Below are 9,180 nucleotides of genomic sequence, written 5' to 3'. Positions count from 1 at the left end.
AGCGGATTGCCTCGTTGGGGAAGGATCTGAAGATTTATTAGTCGGCACCGCCATCGCCACCGCCGAAGCCATGACGATGAACAACCCAAAACCCTAAGAAACTAATGCCTAAAACAATCCGCACGCGTGGATCCGGCAACCCCCCTCACCACCAATGATCGAGATCGTCAGCGGAGGGGAGCCGCCGGAGGACGGCGGCGGAGGAAGACGCGCTGGCAGCGGCAGGAGGCGAGATCGCCTTTCTTTCTTCTCCTGGAAGAAAGAAAGCCGTGTAGCAGAACGTTTTCAAGTCCTTTACTGAACCCAACTTGAATGTCACATTTGATATGCTCTAGAAGTTTCTACGAATATGGTTGCCTCATGTTCATGTACAGTAAAACCCACTATTAAAAATAATTATGTTAGAAATCTCTACCACAGCATTCAATAATTTTAAAAGATATAAGGACACATGCATAGATATGCAAATATATGTATATATATACTATACCATTTATACAATATAAGAAAATTAATTTGAATGATTTTTATAAAAAGGATGTTATTTTTTGGTAAACCGTACAACTTAAATTTTGCAGAAACAAGTATTTTGAATGATGTACATTACAACTGTATAACAACGAATAACATAACTATTATTTGGAAACATTATTATGTGGCTAAGTAATTGAAAATTATATTAATTAAAACTGTTACATGGTACACTTAGTTTAAAATAAGTATAAATGTTTGGTACAAAAAATAATTGTTTTACATTGCCTCGGGCTAAAAAATGGTTTGGACCAGCAAATACTAGTGAAAATAATTAGTAAAAACAAAATATATAAAATATCAAGTTAATTGGTATGGTGATGTTACCTTTTTTTCTGGACGCAATGAACTATCAAGCAGTCGGTGGTCTGATGGTGAGTGGTCAGCCTAATAATTTGTTGGTTAGCACTGTATGGAATTTGATTTTCAGTAAAAGAAATGGTGCTATAGTAGGAAAAAAGAGATGCATATGTTATACCCACCGTGATTGCAGTCTGTTGGTGGTAGATCGGGATGGAGGCCTGTACATGGCATGTAGGTCTTGATGACATCCACAATTGATAAGACGGTTTTCTTCACCCTCTTATCTTCGAAGAGAAGACACGTGCAGGCCAAGGCATCAGAACTGGAGGTTGCAATCTTTAATACTGAACAACAATCATATCCCACCTCGGAACTTGGTCGCACTCAACACGCACTACAGTAACAAGTCCAGTTGCAGAGGGACAAACATCACGCCGCCGAAAGGACAACTGAGGGTGCTGGTCTGCAAAAGCACAAAGCACACACAAGTAAAACAAAAATCCAAGGCATCAGAATTGGAGATTGTAATCTTTAATGTTGAACAACAATTTCTTACTTGCTCCCAACTTAGCAAAGGGGTTGTCAAGCCCTTGTCTTGCCAGTTATAAGGTTAAAAGCAAATAGATAGATAGTAGTATGGCAAAAGTAAAGAAAAAGAATAAGGAGCAATTTTGTAGGAGTTTGTATTGATGGAAGAATAGACCCGGGGGCGATAGATTCACTAGAGTTGGGCAACCGACAAGGTGACAAACTACAGTTGTGCAATTAACAAGAATAGCAATGATTATGACTACGGTTTGTTGATGCACAGACGGTGAACCAATGCAGTGCGGAGGGGAACTATTCACTTAAGATGGTTGACGAACGAAAGTATCCACGTGCTAGAACGTATACTCGCAACGCAAGAGGCGCACAGCTTGTCTCGCGCGCATTTGCTGCATTCAAGCAGCTAGAAGTGGAGACATGGACCTCTTCATCCGTTTGCCTAGCTACATTATACATGTGTGTGGTTGTCTAGAAATATCGAGCAGGCGCCATCCGTCCATCCGTCTGCCGCCTATAATCACCTCGTGATTGCCCTGCAATCTACCCGCTATACAAACTGCAAGCCCGGCCATAGCCGCATTCAACATCCTCCGCTCGCTTTCTCCTCTCTGCACCACACCCCATGGCCTCCTCGAGCTCCAAGGTCGTCTGGGACAGCCTCTCGTCTGAGTAGAAACAGGAAATCGCGCCATTGCGGCCGGCTGGCAAATTGGGGGGCAGACGGATACCAGCGTTACGACCAACCTTATGGAAGAGACGCCCGACGACGAGCTGGCCAATGCCGGCATCACCATCGGCGAGACCCATGCTCACTATACCGAGATGGTGTTGCAAGAGCGGTAGGCCGCGTTCTGGCAGGCACAGGCCGACCAGGGTTATAACGTCCACTCCTCGACAAGCACCGGCGCAGCAACTCGCCGCTGGCACGGCCATCACGCCAGACGTGGACATGCCCGAGCAAGAGGCGTTGCTCGAGTCCTATCTCTTCGCCGTCCCCGCCCCTAAATGTGGAATCTTGATTGAAAGGTCATGTTTGTTCGTTCCCTTGTGTTGCTTCCTTTTTTCGGAGGCCTAAGTATTTTTTTTTCTCGTTATATATTTCCAATTGGTTTGTTAGCTTTGGAAGTTCCTGACTCGTTGGATATATTGCTGGCTTGAGTAGTGCTCTGGGTTGTCGCTTTCCATAGTTTCTACTTCCCTTTGTTTGTTTGTTTGTTTTGGTTGTCATGGTCGCTTTCAAAAAAAAATTTACTCCTATTTTTCTCTTTGTTTCAGCGAATGCTGGCTTTGTCTTTTACGATCCTGGTGAATTGTTCTATGCGACGTGTTGGGTGTCACTGTAGCCGATAATGAAGAGATGCGGCTAAGTTTTCTATGCCCATGAGCGTAACTGTACTCCTATCTTTCTGTTTGTTTAGTGTTAGGAAGAAGATTCTGGTATGACTTTGTCAGACAACTGACCTAGAGAACAATTCTGGTTTCTTGTGTTCCTAAAACTCTCCGGCGCCGTGTTAACACATTTGTTTCTTTGATGCTAGGGTGTGGGAATTTGTGAAATAATACTAATAAAGCTAGTAGCAAGCTTTTGAATGGAATGGAAGGGGAATCATGGATGGATGGCTGGATGCATCATATTGCCCTGGTGCACGGCGCCTCATGCCTTAATCATGTGTGTTTAGGCTGTTTGACCACTGCTTTCCCCGTTGTTTAATCGATTATCTTAAGCTTGAGCACCCCCAAAGCGGAAACGGGAAAGAGCAAAAGCCCCCTCCTTTTAGACGCCTGTCCCCGCCCTTTGTTGCTCATTCTATCATTATATCTTGTTCAAAAGTAATGCTGTTATTATCAGCCCCAGAGATGTCCTTGTCCCTGAAGATACAGATTCTGGCGGCGTCAGATACAGATGGTTGGAGTTTTGTTCCGTTTTGTTACAACAATCTGGTATGGTTGTTGGAATTCTAGCACTAGTACTACTACCTAGTCATCTGAATTGGCTGTGCATAGGACTGTAACATATCTATAGTCTTGTCCCCGTGGCCTCGTCGCGTACGTCCCATGGAAAAGCGCTACGTTCCAAGGGTAAGGCATGCATGGATGTCACCACAGACGACATGTAGCCAGCGCGGGCAGTCATGCATTCTCCTCTTGGCCGCCCGCCGCCCGGTAGCTCAACGCCTCGCCAGCGATGGCGACCGTACGCACCACCTGCGCCATTATTTTCCTCCCCGTCGGCGTCTTGCCTTCACCCTCACGCCTTCATGCCGCCGGGTCACTCTCTTCCCATGCCAGCCAGCTTTCACACATAACTGCAGCAGCTGAGAAGAGATCCTGCAGCTCAACGGCCCCGGTTTCCATCGAGGGTATCCAGCGAGGCAAGGAGACCAACTCATTGCGTCGACCCAGCAAGCAAGCTGCGGTAAATAATGCTGCTGTTTCACAGCCAAAGGTAGAGAGAATAGAGGCCGGCTCTAGTCTGTAGATAGAGACTAGAGAGAATAGAGGCCGGCTCGGTCGTCGGAGGCCTCGAGAGACACAGCTAGCTAGCAGGCTGCGTCTACTCTGCCGCATGTCGTCTGCGCCATCCGCGCACTAGCTAGACAAGGAAGACAGCGGTGCCCAAGCTTCTAGAAGGCGAGGAGGGCGATACGATGGGCAACGCCTGCTTGTCCTGCTGCACCGCCTCGTCCCAGCCAGAGCACGACGCGGCGGGACCTCAACGGCCGCAGCACCGGAAGAGGCCGGTGACGCCCCCGAGACCGAGCGGAAGCAGCGAGCCGAGCCCCACCACCGCCAGGGCGAGCCCCAAGCCCCGGCCCCGCCCCCGGGCCAAGGCCAAGCCCAACCCGTACGCGCACCGCGGCGGCGGCTCGGCGGCGCGCGTGCTGGACGGCGTGGTGCCGCACCACCCGCGGCTGCGGGTGACGGACAAGTACCACCTGGGGCGCGAGCTGGGGCGCGGCGAGTTCGGCGTCACGCGGCTGGCCACGGACCGCGGCGCGGCGCGGGAGCGGCTGGCGTGCAAGTCCATCCCCAAGGCGCGGCTGCGCACGGCCGTGGACGTGGCCGACGTGCGCCGCGAGGTGGCCATCATGGCGTCGCTGCCGGACCACCCGGCGCTGGTGCGGCTGCGCGCCGCCTACGAGGACGACGAGGCCGTGCACCTGGTCATGGAGCTCTGCGACGGCGGCGAGCTGTTCGACCGGATAGTGGCGCGCGGGCGGTACACGGAGCGCGCCGCGGCGGCCGCGGCCAGGACGGTGGCGGAGGTGGTGCGGGCCTGCCACGCGCACGGGGTGATGCACCGGGACCTCAAGCCCGAGAACTTCCTCTACGCCGGCAAGGAGGAGGACGCGCAGCTCAAGGCCATCGACTTCGGCCTCTCCGTCTTCTTCCGACCAGGTCCGCAAACTGCTCATTCCTATGCACTACGTTTTTCAATTCGTTAAGCAGTTTACAGAAAATCACGTGCAGGTAGAATAAAACTGGGGCCGGTTGTGATTTTCATTTTTGGCCGCTTGTGGCTTTTCTTGGCTTAGTACGACCTTTGTTTATTTTTGAGACCTTCGTTTTGAAACCTTTATGATACTTTTTAATAAATGGCTGTGTGCATCAAGAGATGCAGAAGCCGGAGATATATCTCCTTTTCAAAAAAAAAAATAGAATAAAACTGAGAATTATGAACAAAGGCAATGCCAGACTATTTTTTTTAACAAAGGCAATGCCAAATATCATTTTGATTTTTCGTGTTATGATTAGTGGGCGTGTGTTTATGCCATTTTTACAAACTGATTAGCGGGCGTGTTTTTTTTATTTGGAGAAACATGTGCATACTACTCCTTTGCAATCTTTGCACGAAAGAAAATTCGAAAATTTCGGCGAAAACTTAAATAGAAAGACATATATATTACATTTTTAGTAAGCGGTACATTTCAAGAAAGTTAAAGTACAACAATGATGTGTAGAAACAAGAATTCAGCAGCTCAGAGAAGTAAGAAACGAAATTTCAGAAGAAAAAGAAGAGGGTTAAGATTTGCATGATTGCACATATGGTAAGCAATCCAAACAATTCAAGAAAAGATATTGTGTTTGAATAGTTTATTACTGTTTATCCGGGGCATCCGGGAGCCAAAACTCCATGTGAAATTGTAGCAGTTGATACTGCTTTCGATGAGTCACGACAGTTAAACGTGGCGAAGCTGCTCCCTGAACGGACGGAGGAGCTAGGTCCATGCATGTCTCCACCTCCAGCTGCTTGGTTGGATGCAGCAAATGCGCGCGAGACACGCCGCGCGCCTCTTGCGTTGCGACTTGCGACTTGCGAGTTAACTCAAAACCGTACCGCGCTAAAGTCAACAGAAGAAATGATGTTTTCTTTTCTTTTTTGCGAGATGATGTTTACATACGTCTCAAAAAAAGTTATGATGTTTTCTTCTTTTTTTGCGTGAAAAAGCTGATGATGTTTAATCAATAGCTAGTGCTAGTTAGTACTCCCTCCGTTTCAAAATATAGTGTTTTATCTATTCCCGTGCTTCAACTTTGATCATAAATTTAACCAGCGAGACCGAACGCAGCGGGAGCAAAAGTTATACCAGTGAATTCGTATTCAAAAGAAGTTTTTGAGTATATAATTTTTTTTTCTTCCACCATAGTCGGTCTCGTTGGTTAAATTTATGGTCAAAATTATATCTCGGAAAGCACGAGGGAGTACGGAATACTAGTGATTGATTAAAATCTGCTATGGTGCAGGCGAGCGATTCTCGGAGATCGTGGGCAGCCCGTACTACATGGCCCCAGAGGTGCTCCGCCGCAGCTACGGCCCGGAGGTGGACATCTGGAGTGCCGGCGTCATCCTCTACATCCTCCTCTGTGGCGTCCCGCCTTTCTGGGCCGAGACAGAGCAGGGCGTGGCGCGCTCCATCCTCCGTGGCGTGCTGGACTTCGACCGCGAGCCCTGGCCTCGGATCTCCGACAGCGCCAAGAGCCTCGTCCGCCAGATGCTCGAGATGGACCCCCGCAAGCGCCTCACCGCCCGCCAAGTCCTCGGTCGGTGACTACCTGTTCGATCTCCACTCAAACATGCATCGTCAATGGCGGCTGATGATCTATCTACGTATGCATGCATGCAGCGCACCCGTGGCTGCAGGACGCGAAGAAGGCGCCGAACGTGCCGCTGGGGGACGTGGTGCGGGCGAGGCTCAAGCAGTTCTCCGTCATGAACCGCTTCAAGAAGAAGGCGATGCGGGTGATCGCGGAGCACCTGTCGGCGGAGGAGGTGGAGGTGATCAAGGAGATGTTCGCGCTCATGGACACGGACAACAACGGTCGGGTCACGCTGGAGGAGCTCAAGGCCGGCCTCGCTCGGGTGGGCTCCAAACTCGCCGAGCCCGAGATGGAGCTGCTCATGGAGGCCGCCGACGTGGACGGCGATGGCTACCTCGACTATGCCGAGTTCGTCGCCATCACCATCCACCTGCAGCGCCTCTCCAACGACCAACACCTCCGCAAGGCATTCCTCTTCTTCGACCGCGACAGCAGTGGCTACATCGAGCGCGCCGAGCTCGCAGATGCGCTCGCCGACGACTCCGGTAGAGCCGATGACGCCATCGTCGACCACGTCTTGCAGGAGGTCGACACCGACAAGGTACGTTCGCTCCGAATCTCACAAATTGTTATGGCCATGCATGCATTTTCATGTTCATTCTGAATCCATGGTCGTCGCCGATGGAATGCAGGATGGCCGGGTCAGCTTCGTGGAGTTCGTGGCGATGATGAAAGCCGGGACGGACTGGCGGAAAGCATCGCGCCAGTACTCCAAGCAGCGCTTCAAGTCCCTCGGCAACAGCCTCATCAAGGACGGCTCCATCTCCATGGCGCACTGATCATCCATCACACATACATAGTTGATCGTTGTGATGCCTGGTTTTTTATGCATACATCAATTGAATTGTAGTATTCGATTTATTCCCGATCTCGTTGTTTGTTCATATGTTTGTCGTAGGCTGTTTGAGTCATCCGTAGAATTGATGCGCAAATGTTTTTTGTCTGACGTTTGATTATGCTTTTACTTATGTGTGCTGGAAGAGACATCTAAAGTAGCCAAATGATAGAGTGAGCAACAATGGATGGGGACAGACATCTAAAGCAAAGGGCTTTTACTCTTTTCCGTTTTCGCTTTGGGGGTGTGTGCTTAAGAGAAAAATAACAAAAATCCTACACCTACGAACTGTGCCTTACAGGAACCGCCTATGGACAGACGTGTCCTCTGATTACTCTCCCTTTCCCTATGACTAATGGTTGAGGCCCTCCATTGCGGGCTGCTTGAGAGAAAGCTATGTGTATCTCATCATCATATTAATTTAAAAAAAAAAATCACCCACAAAAAAAATTAAAAAATTATTCTCACGTCACGTGGACATTACAACCATCTTAAAAGAAAAAAGAAAAAAACTTAAAAGAACTTTTCTCAAAAAAAGTCTTCCTGCAATTTAAAAAACTCTAAAAAAATACTTTTTCACCATGACCAACCACTATGCGCCACATGGTGTAGCTGGTTGGCCACCATTCTAGCGCCTCTTAATGGGTTTAATTATACATGGCCATCCCTCGTGCCGGGCCTAGCCAAGCCCGACGATAAAAGTCCAGGCCCGGGCCCGGCCCAGCCCGGGTGTCGGGCCTAGAAATTCAGGGCCAAGCCCAGCCCGTACATGTAAAAGAACGTCAGGCCTCTTCAGTAAATCATGAAAACGATGAGCTCGGGCCCGGGCCCGGCCCAGCCACTACTAGGAAAGGGCTATAGATGGAAATGACACTAATGGCGCACCAGACATGTGGTGCGCACTAATGGCGCACCACCTTCTGATGCGCCATTAGTGTTGAACTTACTAATGGCGCACCCTACCCACGGTGCGCCATTAGTACCAATTTTTTTTTTGAACTAGTGCGCCTGTCCAAACATACTAATGGCGCACCGTGGGTGTGGTGCGCCATTAGTAACCTTGGCCACCACTTCCACCGAATGCACCCCCCCCCCTTGGATCGCCTTTTCAGTTTTAAAAAAAAATAAAAGAAAATGATAAAAATGTCAAAAAAATAAAAGAAAATAAGTTTCCCATGTGATATGTGGCCTAGTTGTTGGGAAAATTTGCAAATATGAATTTTGACTTCATTTGCAAAATCTCGCGAGAATTTATGAAAATGGGCATAACTTTTGCATACTAACTCGGATGAAAAAGTTTTTTATATGAAAAATCATCTACTCGAAAAGTTACATTCAAATTTAACTGGGGGAACCCCGTTAAACATTTTCAAAATCCTCAAAAACCTAACAGAAAAAAAGATACGGGGCTTTTAAGATCTGGAGAGGCAAAAAAAATCAAAAAAATTCAAACTTACTAATGGCGCACCTACCCATGGTGCGCCATTACTATCTTCCCGCCTTCAAAATTCAAAATAAGTCAAAAAAAAAATTACTAATGGCGCACCTGACCATGGTGCGCCATTAGTATCTTCCCTCCTTCAAAATTCAAAATAAGTCAAAAAAATAAAAAAACAATTACTAATGGCGCACCTGCCCGTGGTGCGCCATTAGTATCTTCCCGCCTTCAAAATTCAAAATAAATCAAAAAAATAAAAAAAATTACTAATGGCGCACCTGCCCGCGGTGCGCCATTAGTATGCCGTATATATGGCTCGTCCTCTCCTCCTCTCTTCATTTCATCTTTCCTTCTCTCCTCCACCATACTTCTCCTCTCCGGTGACCTCCTCCTCCTCTCCGGCGACCTCCTCCTCCCTCCTCCCTCC

General features: G+C 48.5%; 1 protein-coding gene across 1 annotated transcript; it reads left to right on the top strand.

The window, feature by feature from the left end:
- The first annotated feature begins 3,814 nt into the window (after positions 1–3,814).
- LOC119287036 (calcium-dependent protein kinase 9-like) lies at positions 3,815–7,501 on the top strand. The gene is made up of 4 exons (XM_037566525.1): positions 3,815–4,779; positions 6,127–6,423; positions 6,507–7,021; positions 7,113–7,501. The coding sequence occupies exons 1-4, from the start codon at positions 4,029–4,031 to the stop codon at positions 7,257–7,259; spliced, it is 1,710 nt and encodes a 569-aa protein (XP_037422422.1). The 5' UTR covers positions 3,815–4,028; the 3' UTR covers positions 7,260–7,501.
- The last annotated feature ends 1,679 nt before the right edge of the window (positions 7,502–9,180 follow it).

This window comes from Triticum dicoccoides, chromosome 4A (assembly GCF_002162155.2).
Source record: "Triticum dicoccoides isolate Atlit2015 ecotype Zavitan chromosome 4A, WEW_v2.0, whole genome shotgun sequence".
Lineage (NCBI taxonomy): Eukaryota > Viridiplantae > Streptophyta > Magnoliopsida > Poales > Poaceae > Triticum > Triticum dicoccoides.
The sequence above is the reverse complement of the archived record's forward strand: the minus strand, read 5'-3'. Positions and strand labels throughout refer to the sequence as shown.

Bases quoted from the DNA above. Each gene is read 5' to 3' on its own strand.
- LOC119287036 (XM_037566525.1), top strand. From the start codon at position 4,029: ATGGGCAACGCCTGCTTGTCCTGCTGCACCGCCTCGTCCCAGCCAGAG. The intron at 4,780-6,126 runs GTCCGCAAACTG...GCTATGGTGCAG, and splicing joins CTCCGTCTTCTTCCGACCAG to GCGAGCGATTCTCGGAGATC. The intron at 7,022-7,112 runs GTACGTTCGCTC...GATGGAATGCAG, and splicing joins AGGAGGTCGACACCGACAAG to GATGGCCGGGTCAGCTTCGT.